Genomic DNA, 25,217 nt, shown 5'->3' with positions numbered 1-25,217 from the left:
TAGATCTTCTTTCCTCTGGTAGTCCATCACATTTTTTCAGACCAGCTGTACAGCATTTGAAGACAGAATAAAAAGATAAATATTTATTTATAATTGCCATGTCGAACCTCGTATTAGTCGATGCTGAAGAGAGATGGTGATGAGGACGGAAATCACAGGAGTTCGCAATTTTATCAATAAAGTCAATAAAAATCACTCGATTGACCAAGCCATTCTATGTTAGGGGTCTCTTAGCAATACCCAGAGACCTGTATAGTAATATACTAACAAAATATCACATAATTTATTCGATATATACACACCATCTTGTAAAATATTGTATCGTGTCATAGGAGTTGTTCTATTGCACACCTTTAACATACACATAGCCCAATCACCCTGTTGTATGTGTTAAATGTTTATGCATATTTAGGTGTTATGTGATTTACATTTGTTGTGCAGTACTTATACATTGTTTAAAAGAATTTTTAATTATTTTAAAGATAAAGTCTTGGGTCCCTGTATTTATTTTGGGACAGACAATAGACACTAATTATAATTTAATTTAGGGTACATGTACATCAGCAATTCAATTTGTGTCTATGATTTAGTTGCTTTCAAATTGGCTTTTAGATCAGTCTCTACTCCAGTGGAGAGGATGATTCCTCTTGATTCTGGAGTCAAAAGGTCAAAGATATGATTGCGGGGTATGGATATGGAATGAAAAAGAGAAGATAATGAACAGTGATCTATTTCATAAAAATTATAAACAATACAAATGTTTGAATACTGCATAAACACAGACCCCCTGAAATTCCAGAGGTGGGATCACGTGCCAAGGAGGATTAAGCATCCCCTGTTGACTGGCCACACCCACTGTGAGCCCTATATATTGATCAAGTAGATGGAACATTCGATAGTCAAATTTAGCATATAAACAAAGGCCTAACAATTGGTATGAAGCAAGTCAGCCAAAATACGACCCAGTGATAGGTTATATTTGCTAACAGGTAAATCTTTGTACACCCTTGATTAAACCTGGATAACAAATCTTTATTTCCTATATAACCTAATAATTTCTCTGTAAACCCAATTCCACTAATATTTTAAACTATTGATTTACTACATGCTTCAATACATCGTGACATCATGTTGTATGGTGTTTATTTGATATAGAAACTATTCTTTGTGATGTCACATTATTAAACCTTACCCCAGCTTTAGCTGGGTGTAAGGAAATTTACACCCCGCTTGCTAACCAATCAGATCTCGTGTTTTAAGATACATAGGAAATAATTAAGGACTTTTATTGAAGGATATATAAAGATTTTTCAATCCAAAGAAACATGAATTATATCAATTGAGGCAATGAAATTATAATTATTTTACCAAACTTTTTCATTATTTCATAAATATCTCTAAAGCTTTTAAATATGGTCCCTGTATACTGCCCTACTCATCTGCAAAAATGGGTACAAAACTGGTTGTTACAAAGAAACTTGGAAGAACTTGCACATGGACTACTTGGGAGCTACTTCACAGTTAGATTACTTTTTCTGTTTAACACAACAAAATGCTATAATGGTTACAACCAAAAGATTTACTTGAAATGCTTCACTTATATTAAGTAGCATTTATTATCTTGATACATCAGCTTTGTATATTTATTAGTATGATTGCAAATAGATGAACAGGCAGGCACATATGCTAAAGTGTTCCTTCACTTTGATTTTTTAATTATTTTAATAGATACTACTTATTTTTGAAACATATTTTCTGATCTGTTCCTAGAACGAATCATAAAATTTATAAATGAATGAACTTCTTTTCTACAATTTCAGTCCAGTAAATGAAGCCAGGTTTCTCAAACTTTCCATTTTGACATTTCTGATCAATTTAAATTTATTTAAATTATGTATATAATATCTTGTAGTTGAATACATAAAAAGAGTTGGTAAAATGTATATAATTATGAACTTTTAACTAATTGTTAATTTGTTTTATTTAAATTATATGTAGTAATTGATTAATGAGTGGTTAGTTGTTTAGAACTATAAAAGTTTGCATCAAAATGTGAAAACTTGTTGGTGATTCATATGAAATTCATTAAATGCTAAATAAGAAACATGCACAGTCAAACCTCATTATCTTAAAATAGATGGAACTAAAAAAAACTTAGCGATATAGGAGTATTCAAGATATCGAATGTTAATTTCTTAAAAAATAAGTGGTTCGGACTTCCAGTTAACTTTGACATATCCATGGTATTCAAGTTATCAGTGCTTGAGATACCAAAGTTCAACTGTATTTAAATTTTCAGTGACTGAACACTTTTGGAATGCATCTGATACACCTGCACAAACAAAAGTTTCTAGAAAATAAACACTTATTTAAAATTGCAGTGCTTTCTCCAGAGAAATATTAGAATTCAAGGAGACTCATTTATAACTATGAATGACTAAAAAGGGTCAATAGTTCAATGCTGTAGTTCCTTATTCTAGCTTGACATTTGATTTTTTTGTTTTTTGTTGTTGTTGTTTAACATCCCTCTCGAGAATTTTTCACTCATATGGAAATGCTACCACTTGCCGGTGGAGAGTTGCAAATTTTGACTTGTACTCGGCACTCAGGGCCATTGAGCAGTGAGGGATCATTTTTGTGCCAGCACCTACTGCGACACTGGACCTCAATATATATGGTCTCATCCGAAGGACCGGTCTCCATGTCCTACAGTGGGATTCGAACCCACAACGTAAGGATCAACTCCTTACTCCGTGACTCTAGAGCAAATGCTCTAACCACTGCGCCACACAGGTGACGCTTGACATTTGAAATTCAAAGTAAAAACATTAATGTTTTATACACAATTTATAATACTCTAATGCTTCATATATGGGCAAAATGTAACATGAAAAAGTATAATATTTTATCATCTATGGGACTATAGTCATATGTTGTTACCTACCATAAAGCCCTTTGGATTCCATGGGATTTGATCACATGACCAACCTGTATCTATAGCCCCATGGTAATTTTAAAGGGGATAGAATAAATGTGTCAGAAATACTTAAGCTTGTCCTTAATAACCATTCCTTTAGCTGTAATATCTAAGTTTTCTTAGCTTTAAATCAAAAGAAATTTAACTTAAAAATCCAGCTGTTTTACAAAAATTATAGTCATGTATCTTTATAACTAAGTTGATTTGTCAAGGCAAAAAAATAAAAAATGTGCAGATAGTGAAAACAATTACAGGGTATGCGATATATGGTAAAGGTCTAATTGGCAACTAATTAAGTCGCCATAGCACCTTAAAATTATGATTGATGCCTAAAAATTTTCTAGAATTCGCCCAAATTGGCGACTATTTTAAATTGGCTTGGTGATCATCAAATTACTGAACTATAAACATTTTCAATTTTTTTTTTATAAAGAGCCGAAAAGAAGCAATGGACATGTCTCTAATATTGACTAATATCAGTTTTTAGATTGGTGCCTAAGAAAAATTTACATGGCGGCTGAAAATTTGCATTTGCGACTAAATTTTTTTTTTCATAAGGAGCCAGTTGGTGCCTAAATTTTAGAGGTCACATAGAGGCCTGTGGTAGAGTCAACATATTTAGTGCATGTTTATCAATTTACCAGTCGCCACGTGGCATATAGAGCTTTTGCTCCAGAGTTGCAAAGTAAGGAGTTGATCCTTACTTCATGGGTTTTAATCCCATTGTGGGACCTGAAAACCGGTCCTTTGGATGAAACCGTATAAAGCAGGTTCTTTGTTGCAGTAAGTGTTTGCAGAAAATATCCCTTACTGCTAATGGCCATAAGTGCTGAGTTCAGGTCTAATTTTGCAGCCCTCCACAGGGAAGTGGTGGCTTCTTAACATGAGTAAAAAATTCTCGAAGGGATGTTAAATAAACAGTAAAAAATCATTTTACCAAGGAGAGAAATCAATTGTTAATAAATAGAACATGTTTGACATTAACAGAATAAAATATGAAATCTAATTCAATTTGAGCAAATATTTTTCAAATCTAAGAATTGTCGAAACTTCCTGAGGTATTGATTATTTTTAACTCTTTGAATGAATGGGATGTTTGAAATTCTTTGGAATCTTGACTTATTTTAAGTGCATTATATAAGACTTATAAACTATGTCTCAAAGAGCAGCAGTATTTGGTTTATGTGACTACATAGGTAGTGCATATAGTCAGTAACAATTACTCCTATAAGAAGCTATCAAGTCATTTCCTCTGAGGCATGGAGATCAAAGTCACCTGCATGGTGCAATGGTTAGAGCATTTGCTTAAGAGTCAAGGAGTAAGATGATCTTACATTGTGGATTCAAATAGCAGAACGTGGAGACCGGTCTTTGGAGGAGACCTTATAAACTGAGGTCCTGTGTCGCAGTAAGTGCTGGCATGAAAAAGATCCCTCAGTGCTCAAAAGCCATAAGTACTGAGTACAGTTTTAAATCTGCAGCCCTCCACCGGCAAGAGGTGGCTTTTTAATATGAGTGAAAAAACATGGAGATCAGTTTTGTGTTTTGAAGATGAAAGGTAAGGAACATTAAATGAATTGAAGTGTGCAAAAGTGTTTATACTAATCTATAGTTTTAGAACAACAGATATAAACAAAATCCATTACCTTAATATTCCATTTATAAGTTTCTGAAAGTTTGTTAAGTTATAAATACCGAGTACAATTGGTCTTGTTTTCTTGATCGCCATTGCTTTTCAGACCCATAAATCCTAATCATGATCTTCCAAAAGAATAGAATATTTTTTTTTAAATTTTGCTTTTCCATAAATTAAAGATTTGCATGCATGCTACTTTTTTAACAAGTTAATCTACTGCTCCATTTCTGAAAACTATGTCAAAGGAACTATACATTGTTTTCGATTCCAAATAAAAAGTCTCTACAATGAAAAAGTGAGGAATCTAAGATTGTCATGTGAAGATAAACGATCGAAATTTTAGTTTCCCTTTTCAGTAATTTTGGCTCTTACCTCTGTAAATTCTAAATTTACAAACTGCCATTTTTAATAATCCTACCTTAATTCGTGTGAATTAATTTAACCAGAGCCACGTATCATTGCTTGTACAAGTGTTTTGTCATTAAAAAAAATCTTTAGGGGGGGGGGGGGGTGTTAATTATAAGCAAGCGTTTTGTCAACAAGTTAATGTCACCTAAAAACCTGAAAGGCTCATAGAAATGAACATGGTATAAACATATGTTTTCCGTACTTATCATTTCCCCTTCTTCATTGACAGTTTTTCCTCAATTACACGATTTTAAGTAGTCAAATGAGATCTATCATTTATCTGTTTATGTCTTTTCCTATAAATGTTCGTATATGTCCTATCTGTTTACATCTACATGTAAGTACAGATACTAGCATTAAAATTCTTTTTTAAATGTCTGTTTTTATCTAAGATTATTTATTTTTCATTAATGAAAACAACGTTTAGTAAATATACTGTGAATACTTACTTATTGAGACATGAAAGTCAAGACCTTTCATCATTTCCGCCATTCCTATGCGCATGCATCAGTGCGCATCGGAAATATCCTGTTTGGATGCGTGCGCATCAGCGCGCGTCTAAAATATCAAACGTGTGTTATGGCAGACGATAAAAGTGTGTGATGGTGTAACACAATTTCACATCTTACTATTCTTCTGAGGACTTTCACCAAATTTCACCACGTGATGTAGTTCGATATTTTGTGACGATACAAGCAATTTTTTTCCGAGGACGTGGAAAAAGTCCTCGGAAGAAATTTACGTCCTCGGAGTAAAGGCGTTTTTTCACACCATAGTCCTCGGGAGATCGGTGAAACCAACACATCCTATGTCTTAACATGTTTTATATCTAAACGCGTTTAGAAATTAAACACGTTTTACTGTAAAGTGCAGAGTTATCTTCCCGGAAATGACACATATATTTGAACGTTAATTTGAGCGGTTATCTAAACAAAGAAAACACAACAAGCTAAGGTGATGTGTCAATGAGAGTTATAACAACCCAATTCAGTGGCGGGATCCAGAAGTTCATGTGGGGGGGGGGGGGTTGAGGCCCATAGGGCCGAAGGGGGAGGGCAAGGGAGGGGGTGTCCCCCTCCCATAGGTGGGGGTTCGGGGGGCCTCCCCCGAGAAATTTTCTTGAGAAATGACTCCAAATGGTGCATTTTCCAGCATTTTAGATTGAATTAGTTAGTGATTGGTCACTTTTCCCCCCTAGTTTTTCAAGACCGACCTACCTAAATTTTCAAGAATTTGAACAAAAAATTAAAAAATTTTGGGATTATATTTAACTTCCATGTAAACATGAAAAATGAGACTTTTCTTTAAAAAAAAAATAAATAAACGTAAAATCTGATAAAATATCGCCATTTGATAAATAATATCCAATTCTTCATTTTAAAATGCACGCCCAATGTGTCGCATGTGAAGCTCTGACTACCAAAGTACAACTGATGTGCAATTTCCCAACACTTGGAAATTAGAAAATTTGGATTCTGTGTAGAAACCCTAATAACTCTTTTCAACTACTTGACTATACTGTTCATATAAACTGAATTATAAACATTAATGATATCTCATATTGAAGAATAAATATAAAATATTTTGGGAAACCGTTGGAATTATTGCTTATTCATGGGGTGGGGGTGGGGGGTAAATTATAATTTCTATCACAAATGCACTCTTTAATTAATTCTATTTTTTTTTTACCCACTTACCATGCAGTCCAATGTTTGGGAAAAAAGTCTTGAAAACCAGTCAATAAAGAAGTGGCCAATTGTTGTTTTAACAGGACCGGACCTCTGCTTTATACATATCAGTTTTATCACAATTCATTATACAAATAATAATAACTATCACAGTTTATTCAATAAAGTATCAATTATCGAAGAAAGAAGAAAAAATCTTGAAAGAATGTTACTTTATCAATTCCAAAACAATAACTCTGTGCAGTTTTGACCTTGTGTCATCACTAGCTACACGGACTATCATGATCTCTGTACGATTGATTACCTGTGTATTGTGTGCGTTCAAGCGGAAAGGTGTTTCTGGTGGTGGCTGTATATTTCACCTCTGTGTAAACAATGGGCTTGGATAGACTCTTATTTATGAAATATATTGTTAAAATGACACTTGTAAAAATAAATTTTTTTGATTGGGCGGGTTTTTTTTCCCGAACCCCCCCCCCCCCCCCCAAACCCCCCTGAATCCGCCACTGCAATTCAAGGGATAACCATAACGAAATAGTGAAATACGTGAAAGGGCATCTTGTTACTGCAATACGTTAAAGGTTTGTTTTCTTCTTCTTTGCATTAATTAACCACGATGAGGAACGTAAATAATGTTGACTTGAATTCGTTCATAGACTTGCAGGAGAGGAAATAATATTAAATGTCATTAAAAACATCTATATTTATTTCAGTGTAGTTTCACTAAAATTTGAACAATTTTGTTTTTCTAAGTAATGTAAAATATCAGTGATAGTGTACTTATACTAAAATCTGGCTTTCTTTCCTACAGGTACTGTAGTCCAGATCGAACTCAGAATACACCTATCAGAGTACCTGGTGTCATCTTCAAGTGCAATTTTGTTTTTCCATAATCAATTTTAACACTTTGAAACTTCATTTGTTGAAGACTACTGAGTTAATTCGACAGTGTTTACAATATCCTCGTGGATTCGATATGGATTACTTTCTGGCAGTTATTGAAGGGATATAGATTATAATATGTGGTGCTTGGGGACTTGCTGAAAGTTAATAAAATTTGATATTTTTGTGATTGACATGAGGAAAACCCTGCAACCGATTCAACCGATTCAAATAATATTGATTATAATAAATATATACCGGTATATAAATATACATTTTGTATTTTTAATTTAAAAATTCTTTAATAAAGCCTTATAGAAATATTCAATGAAGTTTTGATATTAAATCGTATTGTATAATTAAATACATATCCCAACGTTCAGTGGCTTTATGGAAAATAATTAATATTGGTTACATATTTTGAAAATTTTGACAATTATGCGCATGCGCAAGTTGTCATGTTGTAAATTTTGTATTTACTGCCACCCGGTAAATTCAAAATTTACAACATGACAATACTTATGATGTGTTTAGACTTTAAACACATCTGCTGTTATGTGTTTAGAATTTAAACACTTGAGTTTATGTGTTTAGATATGTTTAATTTCTAAGCACACAAGTGTTTAAATTCTAAACACTTTCTAAGACATGTTTAGGAATTTTACATGTTTAGAAATTAAACATATAAAAAAGGAGGTGACAAGTAAGTGTTTAGAAAAGTGTTTGAATTGTAAACACATTTTTTACAGTGAATGAGATATCGGACCTGTCGATGAGATATTGGACTGCTTACCTCGCACTCCGGGTGGGCTCAGCTATATCTTATCTGCATTTGCTGGCGACAGAACCTTACAGAATTGACCGAGTTTAAACCGAAGTGCGGGTGAACGAAATTTACATCATGGAAGTCAGCATATGATATGGCAAAAAAAGAAAAAGATATAACAAAATATTTATTGAATGTGATCTCGGGCGTTTTGCCGATCCCTCAAATCAAACTGTTTGAGTCAGGCAAACAGTTTTGTTCTTGGGTCCGACAGAACGCATGTTGCCCTTCAACTCAGTCAATAAAAATATTTTGTTTTGTTTGTTTGTTGTTTAACGTCAAGCTCGAGAATTTTTCACTCATATGAAGACGCCATCACTTGGCGGTGGAGAGCTGCAAATTCTGTCCTATGCTCGGCACTTACGGCCATTGAGCAGTGAGGGATCTTTTTCGTGCCAACACCTACACGGGACCACGGTTTATACGATCTCATTCGGAGGATCGGTCTCCACGTCCCACAGTGGGATTCGAACCCTCGACGTAAGGATCAACTCCTTACTTCGCAAGTTTAAGGCAAACGCTCTAACCACTGCGCCATGCGGGCGACTAAAAATATTTTGAGATGGCAGCTTAAATATACGAAGAAATAAATCGAAAAACAGCACACTTTTTGTGCACAATAAATATTAGGGCTGGGTAACGGTTGGAAATTTTGTATTGCGATATTTGGAACTGTATTGCGATATGTATTGCAATATTTTTAATAACAGTTAAAATGCTCTTTTTTTATTTTTTAACCTCCATTTATAGCAGAGTGTATAAAACTTTTATAAATACGTTGTAACAAAAAAGTTCTATTTGATTTCACTACAGTTTGGCAACGAAATGCAACCATACAATTAGAAACCTTTACTGTTTGGTACTGTTTGGCACGATTGAAAACGTTTCTGACATCTTAAATTTCATATTTTACTTCATAAGTCTAAAGCTCGATCATTTTGACGGTATATCGGTACTGGAAAAACGTATATTGCGATACGATGATTTTTGTTAACGAATCGCAACATACCGGAATATCGATATTATTGCGCAGCCTTTATAAATATGTAAACTTTTTTCAATGGGTGGCGCTGTACATACTAGCATTTTCTGGTCGTACATCCCATTTCTGTTCAGACCAGCGAGCTACAATTCTGCAGATGTCTGTAAGTACCATGGATTCTCAATTACCGACTGCCAACATGTGACAATTTAGTAAAAGCAAGACCCACGCAAGTGTAAACAGCTGCATGGCTCTCCCATTTCAATTTTAGAGAATAAGATCAAAATAAGTTTATTTTTAACTTATTTCTTCCAAATCTCTATAAACAATTGTAAACGATACTTTGTTTTACGAAAATAATGTAAACAACTGTTGTGTATTGTTTAATTAGGCCATTCCAAGTTTTTTCTCTGTTTAGCGTCCACCCATCTTTCAAAAACCTACCTACCTATTCGCAAAAAACACACAAGCCCCCCCCCCCCCCCCCCTTTAAGAAAACCCCACAGAATTTAAATAATCTTATAAATAACGTCATTCAAAGCATTCGATTTCATTAATCTATTTTTCTTATAGAAAGATATATTCTTTATCAACATCATGGTGTTAAATGCTTAAAATTATACATAATATGACATATTGTTGACAAATACTTATAGAAACTGACAGAATTCAAAGATTTCGACCAGAATAATCAATTTCAGGACTCCTGATTTTGTTTTTGTTTTTTTCTGATATGGGGTATCAAAAACCAAAGCGCACGCGGACGCTAAACATAAAAAAAAAAAATAAAAAATGGAATAGTCTTACTTGTAAATAAATCTTTAACTTTAAAGATTTTAAAAATAATTTTTTTTTGTTTAAAAACCAATTAATACATTAAATATAAAATAAAAATAAAATTTGTGTCTTCTTTAACATTTTGTACATTCATACTAGAGTGTTTAATATCTGCTATGAGCGTGAAAATTGTCCTTATATATATTTGACTAGTTTTGAACGCCAAAGGATATAAATATTTACATGTAGAAGAAGCTATTTTAAAAAAAAGGCTAGTTTTGGCGTTCTGAACATCGAATCAAATTAATTGTTTTCACGACCTTGAATTTTAAAATTAATTGTTTTCACGACCTAGAATTTAAAAATAATTCGCAAGAAATAAATAACTCCTTTACGTAACAAAATTACTTTGGTCGCTTGTTTACTCAGCATATCAATATATTCGAACTGAGACTTTGGGGGTGGGCTGGATCTAGCCCCCAGCCCTTTCGTTCGTTTATTCCCCTATTTTTGAATGCAATAGTTGCATATTCAGACCTGTGTGTGACCATTGAGCAATGAGCAAACTTTTTTGGTCTATATTTTTTCGTCCAATCCGTCTGGATAAATTCCTTATTCAGCATGTATGCTCTGCGACTCTATAGAACGAAGAGCGACACTACACCATGCGGAACACGTGGAGGGAAATACTATATTTAAGATACGTGTCAATAAAAAAAGGGTTAAAATATTAATTTAAAAATAAATCTGAATTTATTCAACATGAAAATATCTTTTATATATATACATATATATATATATATATATATATATATATATATATATATATATATATATATATATATATATATATATATATATATATACTCACCTGATGCATGATAATACACACAGTGTTGGTCTGATGATACAACAACCTGTTTCGGGCGAGAAAATACTATATTTAAGATACGTGTCAATAAAAGATATATATTTTTTGAAATACCTATTTTCATGTTTTTCATTTTAAAGATATCAGGCACTTAGCATCGTTTTTTTTCACAGTGGTGGTGATGCAGTCAGAAAATAATTGTCCAGTTTACATAAATAAATAAATAAATAAATATTTTTAAAAAATGAAAACTGCGCAAGCGTCGAAAAAACTTACAACCCACTTCATAGAGGGATATATGTCTCACTCTCTCTTTTCGACAAAAACTGTTTTATACAATAAAAAACGTGGGAGGGTTCGACAACACTGCATCAAAACTTCATGAAAACTTACATACTAAAATCGGCAACACACTTAAAAAAAATTACAAAAATTAAAAAAAAAAAAAAAAAAAAAAAAAAAAAAAAAAAAAATGGGGATCTTGCAATCTCATGATCAGCCGGATACTGATCACGGTTTCTTTTTCAAAAGATAGGATGGAACGTAAATGAAACATTACAACATAATTTGTAAAGTAGTACTTACGTGGAGACTTCATCAGGTGCTTTGCTTATGACGTTAAGTCATTGTGACGTCATAATAAACAAAAACCCGAATATAAAATCGGCAATTATATTATAAAGGCGACATAACATATTAAAATGCTACCACATTATTGGTTTTGTTTATATTTTGAGCGGATATGTGTATGGTCATGAAATAAAATAATGACACAGAGCGGTTAAGGTAAATAAAAACGCATAGACTGTATTATATAAAGAAATAGGAATGCATATATAGCTGTGGAAACCCGAGTGTATGTGTTCACCCCACCCCCCCCCCCCATAATTTTGCCGATAAGATGGAGAACATGGCTACTCTATATGCTTGTGTCCTTCAATAATAAACCTTTTTTTTTAAGAAAAAAAAATCTTTTTTTTTTCTTGTCAAGGAATTTTTGCTTAGTTATCCCCACCCCCTCCGAAATTTTTATTCATATACAGAAAAAAAGAAGATTTTTTTCCCAAATCAATTAAGGCCTTATGGGCCATGACATATAACCAGGGACCTAGTATATAGGTCCCTGATATAACAAATATGATTACACATATATGCACATTATATAGATTAATACAAATTGAATGTAGACCATTATTCAGTAATGGTATGATGACTAGATAGATATAATGTAAATTCGAGAATCAGCTCATTGTTCAATTTGTATAATGGTATATACATTTTTACGCAATTTTAGACGTGCTAGCACGATTATATTGAAAACAATTTTTTATGGAGGGAGTTATATGTAGATTCTGGGTATCAGTAGTATTATGTCTAGAAAAAGAAATCTTTAAAAATTGGTTTACTCATCATAAATTTATAATATAATATAATTTATATAATAAATTAAGTAATAATGTAAGTACAAGTATATATATTTTGAGTAATTCTTCATTGCGTGTATCAGTGTAAGCGCATTTCTGTATAAAATAATGACTGTTTTCCTTTGTACTTTTCTATCAATGGTTTATCGGTATATCTTATCGTAACGGAATCTTTATCTCGCCCACACATTTACACTTCGTACATAAATATACAAGGCATTTAACCGTGAAATCAATTTTGATATTTTTGCACAAATTCTCTGTTTAACATGATCATGAACATGAATACTGAGTTGATCCGCGCCAGCTAAGTTCACAATCTTAGCCAGAAATTAGCATGGATATTTTCCCTACAAATCCGCTAAAAACTACTTATCCCCGATAAACTAAAAGAGTTCAGTTCGACGACCGTATTCTGTTGTTTGTGTTCCATTCCAATAACATTGGCGTAGGGGTTGCGGCTTGCAAGGTGTGCTTCGGTTCAATAAATGTATTCATGCCCGGATCCAAACATTACGTACAAGAGAAGCACGAATATTCTCCCCAATGTATTTGCTTGAATGGCGTGTATGTATCTATGTAGCCTCGTATTGTACGCGTTAGCGGAGGGATTAACCGCTACCAGGGGTATGTACCATATAGCATTTACAATTTTTCTTGAAATCGCCATTTTTTATCCAAGCTACATACTGTTGACCTCGCGATTACAAAAAACCAATATGGCCGATCATCCTTTGGCCAAGTAAGTTCATGGGGTCTTTTACCTCGCTCAAAGTGACCAGGGAATTTAATTCTTTGGGAAACCTGACCTTGAACATTCTTTAATTGGTTTTTATGAAGCGTTCCAGCATGTCTTCGTTTATTTCTGTTTTGAAACAACGTGCATCGCGGTTTGTTTTGATTTTTTTCGCTCGCATGTTTTTGCTGTGTATTCAATGAATAAAAAAAATGTGTTGAGGCCCCCGACGGGGTCACAATTTCGAAAGGTTGTTTTTCATAATAATTTTGTAATATAAATACTGTTTGCATTAATTTAAGAATAATAAAGTTTAAGTTCTGTTGCTATTATTATTTTTTTTTTTTGGCTTTGTGAAAAACAATCCAGGAAGGCCATTGCAATATTGAAGAATCCATTTAAAAAGGCAATGACCTGAAATATAACATCACATTCTAAAGAGAAAAGCATTTTACATGCATTATATTAATATCAAAGTGTTTCATGAACTGACAATGTTATATTGTAGCCTTGGTATATTTATTTTTGATAATTTTACAAACTACTGTTACACGGGAACAATAATACATCATTAATTCATCAGTTACGTGAATAATGGCATGGTGACCCGATTATGCAGGGCCGGGAAAGGGCAGCCATTTTGTGTATCCTTCGTAAACAAAATTGTGCTTGCTATATATATTATAACATGCTTTGTGCAGGGTTGCATGAAATTCAAGTTGTGTCATTTCCACATTGATTGTGTAAGATTAGGTAAAAAAAAATTACTAAAATTTCTTTCCAAATATTGTTTTCATTTAATAATATAAACAAAAATATCATCATGATTATACAAAAGTAAGTATTTTTACTCTGAAGCAGTGCCATTTTACTCAGTTGTATTAAATGATTTATGTTAGACATTTACGATTTACAGCCATCAATAAATTGAAATAAACCCTACAATTTTGAAATTGGCTCACCTGAGTCAAAGGCTTAAAAGAAGATCCTGATATTGAGTATTGAGATGGACTTACAAAAGTAAAGCAGTGGTCATGCAGTGAGATGTGATTTTTTTTGGGGTCAGCTGAATGTAGTCTATGCGAAAGTCACTGGACTGTCGGTTTTTACTGGTAAAATTTGGTTTGGGTAGGTAAAAAAAAAATCAGGATTCAGGACCAATTGTCCAATGAAAAAATAAGGCCTAAAAATCAGAACATATACATATGTACATATGATCTTAACTTCCACATATATCCTTTATTTGATCCATTAAGCAGTAATACATAATTAATTTTAATCTTTAACAACCATGTCATGATCGTTTATTTCTAATTCGAATTTCCTATGTCATGGAATAGAGATCTAAAGATAGCTCATATGTAGATTTGGTTGGGGGAAATTATTTTCATTATTAAGTTATTTCAGGAAATAAATAAATATATATTAAAGTGCATTTTAAGTTAAAATCTTTGACATGTGTATTTCGTTTATAACCAGAAAAAAGAAAAAAAATTATGCAATTGTATACTACCTATTAAAAAGAAAAATTATTAATAGTAAGCTTGTTCATTTCAATAAAATCATTTTTTATAATCTTTACTTATCTCTGGATTTACTTAAGGTTCAATTTAATAGTGAGAATTACCCCCTACCCCACCCCCTTTTCAATCTCTGTATCATAATAATGCATGAATTTAAAGAAAAAAGATCAGTCTGGTAACTAATGATTTGTCTGGTAAATTATATATTTTTACCAGACCGTATGTCCTGTAAAAATTTCAGACTTTCGCATAGACTGTGAATGAGATATATTTGAATCCTTTAAGGGTCACCCATTAGTCAGTATAGCACGCTATGATTTTGTCCTTTGTGACATATCATTTGTTGTATTAATTGATGGCAATTTTTGAACATTTTGAGCTTCCTCTATGGATTAACTGAACCAATTTCAACCAATTTTGGTATAGAACATAGATGGGCATGTTTGTCCCTAATACCCCGCCTATAATGATGTAATCTTCTCTCCCGGTTTTTCTGGTATTCCCCCTCAACCCCTTGTTAGGGGAGGAACCCTTGACCCCTTTCTAATTTTTTAATCTCCCCTGCTATTTCATTTCTTAGGTACAACCCTGGATGGGTAATGAAATGGAATACATATTATTAATTTCATCTTGGTCCCTCCCTCCAGGGCTCTCACACCACTTTCTGGGATGGGGGCCGGGGCCGTTCAAATTGGGAAAATTTTTTGTCATTTTGGGGAAAATTGGGAAAACCTGGTTCCTTATCGAAGCCAAACCACCTTACGAATATATGTGACATGCACTAATTTATATAGTCCAACACAGAACTAGTTTGTCTCACTTTCACTTGTTGGTGATTAAGTTTCATCAATTAAGATTTATTAGGTCACCTGAGTCACTCAGGTGACCTATTGCTATCCGTTTTTGTCCGTCGGCGTGCGACGTGCGATGTGCGTTAACATTTGAACATTTTTAGCTTCTTCTCTGAAACCGCTCAACCAATTTCAACCAAATTTGGCATATAGCATCTATGGGTGAAGGGGAACAAAAGTTATGAATTTCATGATCCCTGCCCCCCTGGGGCCTGAGGGGTGGGGCTAAAACCACCAAAATTAATGCAATCTTTAAAAATCTTCTTCTTTACTCCTGAACATCAAGCAGTCAAACTGTTGGCATGATTGTAATAAGCATTGACCCCTCTACCAAAATTTTGAAATTCATGGCCCCAGGGTCAGGGGTTCTGGTGCTAGGGAGGGGCTATATAGATTATATAGTGAAAGTGCATTATTTCTTTGAAAATCTTCTTCTCTGCTCCTGGGTATTAAATAAACTAACTAAGTATATAGTTATGATGAGTAAGAGTGCCTCTTTCAAAATTGTGAATTTCATGGCCCCAGGGGCAGGGGTTCTGGTGTAAGGGCGGGGCTCTATTGATTATAATAGTGAAAATGCATTACTTCTTTGAAAATCTTCTCCTCTGCTCCTGGGTATTAACTACAGTAACTAAGTACATAGTTATGATAAGCAAAAGTGCCTCTTCCAAAATTGTGAATTTCATGGCCCCAGGGTCAGGGGTTCTGGTGTTAGGGAGGGGCTCTATTGATTATATAGTGAAAATGCATTAATTCATTGAAAGTCTTCTTCTCTGCTCCTGGGTATTAAATAAAGTAATTGAGTACATAGTAAGGATGAGCAAGAGTGCTTCTTTCAAAATTATGAATTTCATGGCCCCAGGGGTAGGGGTTCTGGTGTTAGGGCGGGGCTCTATTGATTATATAGTGAAAATGCCTTAATTCTTTGAAAATCTACTTCTCTGCTCCTGGGTATTATTGAAACAAATTAAATACATAGTTTTGATAAGCAAGGATGCCTCTTCCAAAATTGGGAATTTCGTGGCTCCTGGATCAGGAGTTCTGGTGTTAGAGCGGGGCTCTATTGATTTAATGTGAAAATGTTTTAATTCTTTAAAAATCTTTTTCTCTGCCCCTGGGTATTATTCAAACAAACTAAGTACATTGTTATGATAAACAATGATGCCTCTTCCAAAATTGTGAAATTCATGGCCCCGGGGACAGGAGTTCTGGTGCTAGGGCGGGGCTATATAGATCCTGTAGTGAAGGTGAATTATTTCTTTGTAAATCTTCTTCTCTGCCCCTGGGTATTGTTTAAACAATTTAAGTACATTGTTATGATAGGCAAGGATGCCTCTTCCAAAATTGTGAATTTTATGACCCCAGAGTTAAGGGTTCTGGTGAGGGGGAGGGGGGAGGCTTCTATTGATTATAAAGTGAAAAAGCAAAATTTATTTGAAAATTTCTGCTTCTGGTTAAAAAAGCAATAAAGCTAAGTGTATAGTTATGATGAGTAAGAGTGCTTCTTCCAGAGTAGTGAATTTCATGACCCCAGGGTCAGATGTGCTGGTGTGAGGGTGGGGCTCTTGATAATATAGTAAAAATGCATTAATTCTATTAAATAATCCTGTTTGCTCCTTGGTGTTAAGCAGATAAACAAAGTGATTAGTTATAATGAACAAACTTATGGTCCCAGGGTCAGAAGCTCTGGTGTTGGAGGGGGGGGGGGGGGGGCTCTATTGATAATATAGTGAATCTGTAGTAAAAATGCATTATTTCTTTAAAAATCTTCTCCGCACCTGGGCATATCAGAGGCAAAAAGAGTAAAAGTTTTAATAAGGAAGATTATTTTTACCAGATTTTTGAACATCTGGACCATTTGGTCAAGTGTTCTGGTCATGGCCAGGGCTCTATTATTTTGTATTCTACTGAGAGGAGTTATTCCCCTTTGCCATTTACTTTTGATAATTTATCACTGTAAATAATGTACTTGAAAGGTAAATAGAATAAGATAATTATGCAAAAACTTTTATTGTATAATACAAAAAGTACTTTCATAGTTTTAATGATCAGATAGACTTGTAAGTAGTAGATAAATAAAAATGAGACAAAAATAACTTGTCTTATTAAATGTCCATCAAGGACCAAGAGAGGCCAATGTAAGAAATTTCAACAAAGGATTAAAATAGTACAGAAGCATTGATAATTTGTTAATATACTGTATGGTGAAAGTGATAAATAGGGATCAGATTTATAGAACATAATTTATAAACTGTCAATGAATATTAAGACAAATTATTTTGTTGATCATGATCACCCTATTTTTCTTGCTTTTTGGCAACAAAGTTTCACCTTTCAGTTCATATTATACTCTATGCATCCTTTAAATTGTTGTATCATACTCAGGTGACCGTTAAGGCCCTTGGGCCTCTTGTTTAAAAAAAATTTGCTATAAAAAATTTGGGAAATTTACACTTTGCTTTTGGGGAAAAAGGTACCGTTTTTGCATTGGGAGTGGGGCTGTTCAACGGCCCCAATTATAGCAAATTGAGAGCCTGCCCTCCATCCCTAGGGCATGAAGGGGTGTGACAAGGAATCGATATTGACACAGTATTCAAAAATCTTGTTTACTTGGGGGCATTAAGCAGACACACTATTGACATGATTAAGATGAGCAATGATCCCTTTAACAAAATTTTGATAAATGCTTTTTCCGTGGAATGTAACAGGGCTCCACATGAATGTTTGTCCGCTTGTCTGGTACCAGTGAAAATTTTCTCGGATAATTGAAAATGAATTTTTTGGGTGAATTTTTTTTTTAAGTTGAAAATGCATGAAAAACTGAAACTTAATTGTTGTCAACTTTTTATTGGAAGTTCAAATCGTTAATGATGAAATCAAAAGCATGCAGTGCCTAAGTAGTTAACTTGTATCCTGATCTTAATGAATTTCAATCCGTTGTCAAACTCGATCGAGGTTGACGTTTAATAGGGAGGCATAACTTTTGATTTTGAACTTTGATTAGAACATGTAATCAAATGTGAAGAAATTTGGAGGTTTCTATTGGACAGGAACGCAGTTATAAGATTGGAGAAAAAAAGCAAATAAACTTTTGATGTAAAACTTATTTCTTGTTATTGGTATTTTCTATTATTTTTAATTTAGCATTAAACTACTTGCATAGAATAACCTCTGGATGTTGAATATGATGATACAATTTACTTTTCTGATTTGCTGTATTTGTCAAAAATTCGTGAAACGGACTTGATTTTAAAACTCGATTTTAATTTTAATTTACAGTATTTTTCAAGTCATGAAATTTTTGGAAAAGTAAAAATTATATTTGGACAAGTAAATGTCACTATCATTTGTCCAGAGGTGCAAGTAAGGAAAAAACATTAGTGTAGAGCCCTGGGTAGGATGGTTGATTCCAGTGGTTGTAATATTTACAATTTTCAAGAATTTTTTTTTCCCTGCTTACACGTATGTTTGGATTTGTGATTACTATGAAACCTACACAATGTCCTTTGTCATTACCATATAACTTGTACTATACCCATAAACCTCAGTCTAATTAAAATTAATTCCTTTGATGAATGCTTATTCATGTCCCTGAATCCAATTAATTACTGGTATCAGGATGGGATGAAGACAAAAAGTATGTTTATGGGTTTGTGGGAATTAAAAGGAAAAGAACTTTTCCCTATTGAATGCTACTCACGAGAAAGAGGGTCATTGCTCTAGAAAGTCAAGAAGTAAGGAGTGGGTGAGTAGTTGTTAAATTGAAGGTCAAGAGGGGGTCATAAACAGATGTCTGAGATAATGAAGGAGTGCATTTATTAAAAGGGAGGTAGCTAAATGATTACTTCTGTTGTTTTTGCTTTATTGATTCACAATCAATTAATACCACTCAGGTTTAACTTAAGCTCTATTGGTCAGAGACCAGAAGAGCTGATGCGAAAGTAAGGTGTCCCTCATCTATCTGTCTGTCTGTCCATAAACAATTTTTCAAAAAACACTTCTTCTCCTATGGTTTTGGTCCAATTTGAATTAAGATTTGGTATTCAAGTATACTCTTCCAAGATACATAATTCTGTTTATCATTTTTTGAATTCGACAAATGACGCTGTCATGGTTTAATCATGAAAATAGAAATTTCTTTGAAATTATTTCAAAACACTACTCCTCCTAGTAAGACTTGGTACACAAGTATACTACAGGAAGATACATAATTCTATATAACATTTTTTTTAATTTCAACGAACTGTTGCTTTGATTACTAAATATATAACTTTCTTTGAAATTCTTTCAAAAGCTCTTCTCCAGCAGCATGTACAATTTTGGTACAATTTCAATGACTTAATACACAAGTACACAATACTAAGACACACCATGTGCATACCAGAAGAGCTTCAGTCTCATCAGAGACCTCTGGGTTTTTTTTCTAATTTAATACCACATATTGTAGCATCAACTTATCAAATTTTTTCCATCAACATAATCAATTTCAAACAGAAGGTTTGGAAAGATATAAATATATATGAATTCAAACATTCAATAATGTTAAATATAAAACAAAGCTTCCAATTATATATTCACCCCCTCCCAACCCACCCCCAAAATAAAAATCTATTTCATATATAAATCCACGAAGTCTTTATCATACAGAAATGAGGGAACCTTGGTTATATGTATAAACATAAAATGAATAAATAAATCCAGGCATCTCAAGGAATTATTATATAAGCAAGTACAGTCAAACGTGTATTAAGCTACCGTACATTAGTTATTCTCCAAAATTTAAGTGTTGTTCTGCATGTCCCAGGAAAAGTTGGTGTGGGGGCAATGATTTACTGGGTTAAAAAAGCTAATTATTTCTAATTATCTGACTATTATCTGTGGAGCTTTGAAATGACCTTTCAGGGTTCGACACTAACTTTTTAAGGCTTTAGTCCAGCCGGACTAGTGTTTCATTACTTTTACTAGTCCGCACGCGATTTTATTAGTCCGTCAAAAAAAAGGAACATCAATGTTTTTAACATTAATTTAACGTGACAATTAATATACGTATTATTTTTTGTAATAAAAAAATTATTTACGTGAAATATATTATTCCACAGATTCATTGAAATCTCGCAATCAGCAAGTACGATCGTATTCCCTGTCTCGATTTTTTTTCTTTCTTTACATTACATCCAAAACATCCAACATCTTTCTTAAAAGTGTCATACTAAATCATGATCGCTAAAACCTTATACTTCATATCGATCAGTCGAAAAATTAAGCGCTGAATTGACCCAGCATTGCGTAACTACTCGCCAAAAGCTAGAAATCTAAAAATACACGCGGGGTTTTCAAGTAAAAGTTGTCGAGAATCGGACATCGGTAATTTATTCATATTGTTTTTCAGAATTTTTTATTGGTCCGTTCGGACTAATTAGCCACATATTTTATCAGTCCGAATGAAAATGTATTAGTATGAGACTAACGGACTAAGTTAGTGTCGAACCCTGCCTTTATGATTAAACCAAGTAGAATTCTGAGAGTAGGATTGGTCATAATTAAGGGTCCTTTATTCTGGAAAACTAAGTTGGTGTTTTGAGCTTACTCTCAGTTGCCCTTTTGAATTAAAAAAGTAAATATGCATTAAAAATTAAAATAAAAATTATAAAATTAAATAAAAAAAAATTGTATATTTGGTGTTTTGCTATCTCTTTTAGGAGTTGAATGTTTGACTTGGAAGGGAAATGAACAATACTGTTTTAGTACTATGAAATGCCTTTTTTTCTGCCCCCCTCCCCCCCCCCCCCCCCCTCCAACTCACTAAATTTTACTTTTGATGCACAAATTGAAAGACAGTGACCATGAATTGAATAAAAACTATAACTGCAACATACTTTTGCAAATGCACCCAATATCAATTAATCAAGTTTAATTTTTAGCTCACCTCGACGAAGTCGAGATGAGCTTATGCTATACCCCCGGCGTCGGCGTCGGTGTCGGCGTCGGCGTCGGCGTTAGCGTCGGCGTCCCAGGTTAAAGTTTTAGGAGCAAGTCCCATTCCCAAGTAACTATAAGCCCTACCTGGACCAAACTTGCATGGATGATGCATCTAGGGATGGACACTACCAAACTTGCTTCGGATGCTGGATCTGACCTAGATTTTCCAGATGAGTGACCAGGTTAAAGTTTTAGGAACAGGTCCATTCCTTAGTAACTATAAGCCCTACCTGGATCAAACTTGCATTGATGATGCATCTAGGGATGGACACTACCACACTTGCTTCGGATGCTGGATCTGACCTAGATTATCCGGATGAGTGACCAGGTTAAAGTTTCAGGAGCAGGTCCATTCCCAAGTAACTATAAGCCCTACCTTGACCAAACTTGCATGGATGATGCATCTAGGGATGGACACTACCAAACTTGCTTCGGATGCTGGATCTGACCTAGATTTTCCAGATGAGTGACCAGGTTAAAGTTTTAGGAGCAGGTCCATTCCCAAGTAACTATAAGCCCTACCTTGACCAAACTTGCATGGATGATGCATCTAGGGATGGACATGGCCACACTTACTTCGGATGCTGGATCTGACCTAGATTTTCCAGATGAGTGACCAGGTTAAAGTTTTAGGAGCAGGTCCATTCCCAAGTAACTATAAGCCCTACCTTGACCAAACTTGCATGGATGATGCATCTAGGGATGAACACTACCAAACTTGCTTCGGATGCTGGATCTGACCTATATTTTCCAGATGAGTGACCAGGTTAAAGTTTTAGGAGCAGGTCCATTCCCAAGTTACTATAAACCCTACCCGGACCAAACTTGCATGGATGATGCATCCAGGGATGGACACTACCACACTTGTTCAGATGCTGGATCTGATCTAGATTTTCCACATGTGAGACCAGGTTTAGATTTAGGAGTAGTCTCATTCCCAAGTAACTATAAGCCCTACCTGGACCAACCTTTCATGGATGATGCATCTAGGGATGTACACTAACCAACCTGCTTCGAATGCTGGATCTGACCTAGATTTTCCACATGAGTGAATTTTAGCCATATTTTAACCAAATTAGCATGGATGATGTATCTAGGGATGGACACTTCCAGACTTGCCTTGGATTCTGAATCTGATGTACATTTTCCAGAAGAGTGACCAGGGTAATTTTTTTGGAGTAGCTATATAAAATTATGGCCTGTTATGATTAAACTTGCATAGATGGTGCATCTAAGGATGAAAACTTCCAGACTTGCTTTGGATGTTGGAACTGACCAAAATTTTCTTGATTACTAAACAGGTCAAAAGTTTTTTGAGCAGGTCTATAATTAAATCAAACTTGCATGGATATTGATCTTGGGATGTACCCTAACTAGAAAAAAAATATGATGTGAAATTTGCCTTACATGTAGATAACATTCGTCGAGGTGAGCTTCGTAATCTTTGATTACCTATGTTTTTTTAATCTAATGTTTTTCATACCCCCTCCCCTCCCCCCTTTTTTGAAAAAAAAAAAAATTTAATTTTGATCATGTTTAATATTGCAAGATATGTAGTGCAGTTTCTCACTTAAGAAAGGACAGGTTGCATGTATTCAACCAAACAAGAGATACCAGTGACCACCAACACAGTTGTCAAATATTTAGTATTGTTATAAAAGCTCAAGTCCCCTGAAATACTCCATATAAATAATGTTAGTACAAGAAGTAGCCTGACTGCATGTTTTCAAAGCATGTGAGGAATTTAATTTTAAATCTGGGCAGACGAAGTCTTATATACCCCTGTTTTGTTGTTGTAACAAAAAACAGGGTATATATATATATATATGTATATATAAACCTCTTACACAACTTTTGTTGTTGGTGCTTACGTCAAGCACCGTGTAGTGTTAAGAAGGCTCAATATAGTCAACACTCGTTAATCCGTCGAACAATAAGAGGCTTTGTCAGAAACATATACATGGTAGTTGCACAAAAGGTTGAAAATTTACTTGACTGGAAAAAGTAAAACGGGACTTTTCCTGTCCTAATGCTCTGTGAAACAATGTCAATGATAATCTTTCTTGTGTGTGATGTGGAATGTGAAATTTAAGTTTTTTTTCCTCTCTTTTCGCTGAGCATCGATCCTCAAGTGAAAAGTTAACTTTTGAAAGGTCAGTTAAATCTAAATAGGGATTGACTAATCCCCAGCTTGCAGAATCTCACTGACCAGATTATGCAATGTCCAAACTGACCTCTGGCATGCACAAAGGTTCAGAATTGATAGAGTTTGCTAGCTTATACAATATTTTCTAAAGGGAGGTTTAATGGGTATGGTTCTCAAGAGTAAATATAGCGCCAAATTCTAAGTATATTTTGGGACATAGTACACTAGAAAAAGTTGTATGAATATTGAAAACAGTTTGTTAAGGGATAAAACATGTCGTTATTTAATTGCAAACTTTTACTTAACTATCCTTATTGTGCATTCTGCCTATAATCTATCCTTTCATAACTATATTCAAATTCAGTGTTAACACGTGAAAAAATTGAAATCCCCTGAAAATTTCTTACAGATTTTCTGAATTTTGATGTATTTCATGTCATGCTCTTCGATTGATATATACATTGCTGTGGGATCAAAAAAATTAAAAATACAAAATAATTTTCAAAGTATTCACAAAAAATTCCCACTTCATTTGATGTTTTAAATAATGAAAAGTATTTTTTCTACATATACATGTACATATATAGAATAAAGATGCCTTTAATGGAAGACTTCATATAATTATGCGTGGCGCAGTGGTTAGAGCGTTTAGTCTAGAGTAAGGAGTTGAATCCCACTGTGGGACGTGGAGACCGGTCCTTCGGATGAGACCGTATAAACCGAGGTCCCGTGTCGCAGTAGGTGTTGGCACGTAAAAGATTCCTCACTGCTCAATGGCCCTGAGTGCCAAGTATAGGTGTCATAACAGTATTTCACTTGAGGTTCATGTCAAATCATGGCTGATGCAAAACAATTCCTGAATCTTCCCTTCCAATTCGGGCATTTGAACATGAGACTGGAGCTGAATTTTTTTATGAGATGAAGCAAGCGCCCAGTTGAAATCGCGACCGGATATGTACTCGACCGAATGTGTCAGTCGATGCATCCGCAATAGAAAATAGCAATAGCTATAAACCAATTTCTTTGAAAACGCTCAAAATGAATAATAGCTTGAAAATAAAATTGCATCAATTATATCTGCAATTAATTCTATTGCAAAACAACAATATTATGTTTTATTCTCACACAAGAAAAACGTGCAGATGGTTGCTTCGGATGAATTTCTACAGATAGGGTGTGTTGAATGACATGAATAACATTTCGGAACGATAACTGTGTAACATAAACAACACAACAGGAGGTAAAATAATTACAAAATTACATAAACACGAATACTACAAGACTAAAAAGATTGAATTTCTAAATCTTAGCTTTATTTATACAATCTTCTAACCAACTCTATCCTAAAAACCGATGATATTGACCAGTATTGCTGTATTTTTCCATTTCCTCCATTTCCCAGTATACCGTATACCACGCCCGATCATAACTCGATCGTATATTGTAACAGAACAGAGTCTTGGTTGTAGTTTAGACGCAATCACTAATACAATGCTTTGACATTGGCAATT

The 25,217-nt window shown here is 34.1% G+C and overlaps 1 protein-coding gene across 1 annotated transcript in view; it reads left to right on the top strand.

The window, feature by feature from the left end:
- The first annotated feature begins 12,963 nt into the window (after positions 1–12,963).
- Positions 12,964–25,217, top strand: part of LOC133180248 (protogenin B-like) — a 54,220-nt gene continuing 41,966 nt past the window's right edge. The window contains exon 1 of the mRNA XM_061314789.1: positions 12,964–13,098. Coding sequence (XP_061170773.1) covers positions 13,032–13,098 — 67 coding nt within the window. The 5' untranslated portion in view covers positions 12,964–13,031. The remainder of the gene's footprint in view (positions 13,099–25,217) is intronic.

This window comes from Saccostrea echinata, unplaced genomic scaffold, assembly GCF_033153115.1.
Source record: "Saccostrea echinata isolate AGI-Se365-2 ecotype Australia unplaced genomic scaffold, CSIRO_AGI_Sech_v1 ptg000006l, whole genome shotgun sequence".
NCBI classification, from domain to species: Eukaryota; Metazoa; Mollusca; class Bivalvia; order Ostreida; family Ostreidae; genus Saccostrea; species Saccostrea echinata.
Note: the sequence above shows the minus strand (reverse complement) of the source record. Positions and strands in the feature narration are given on the sequence as shown.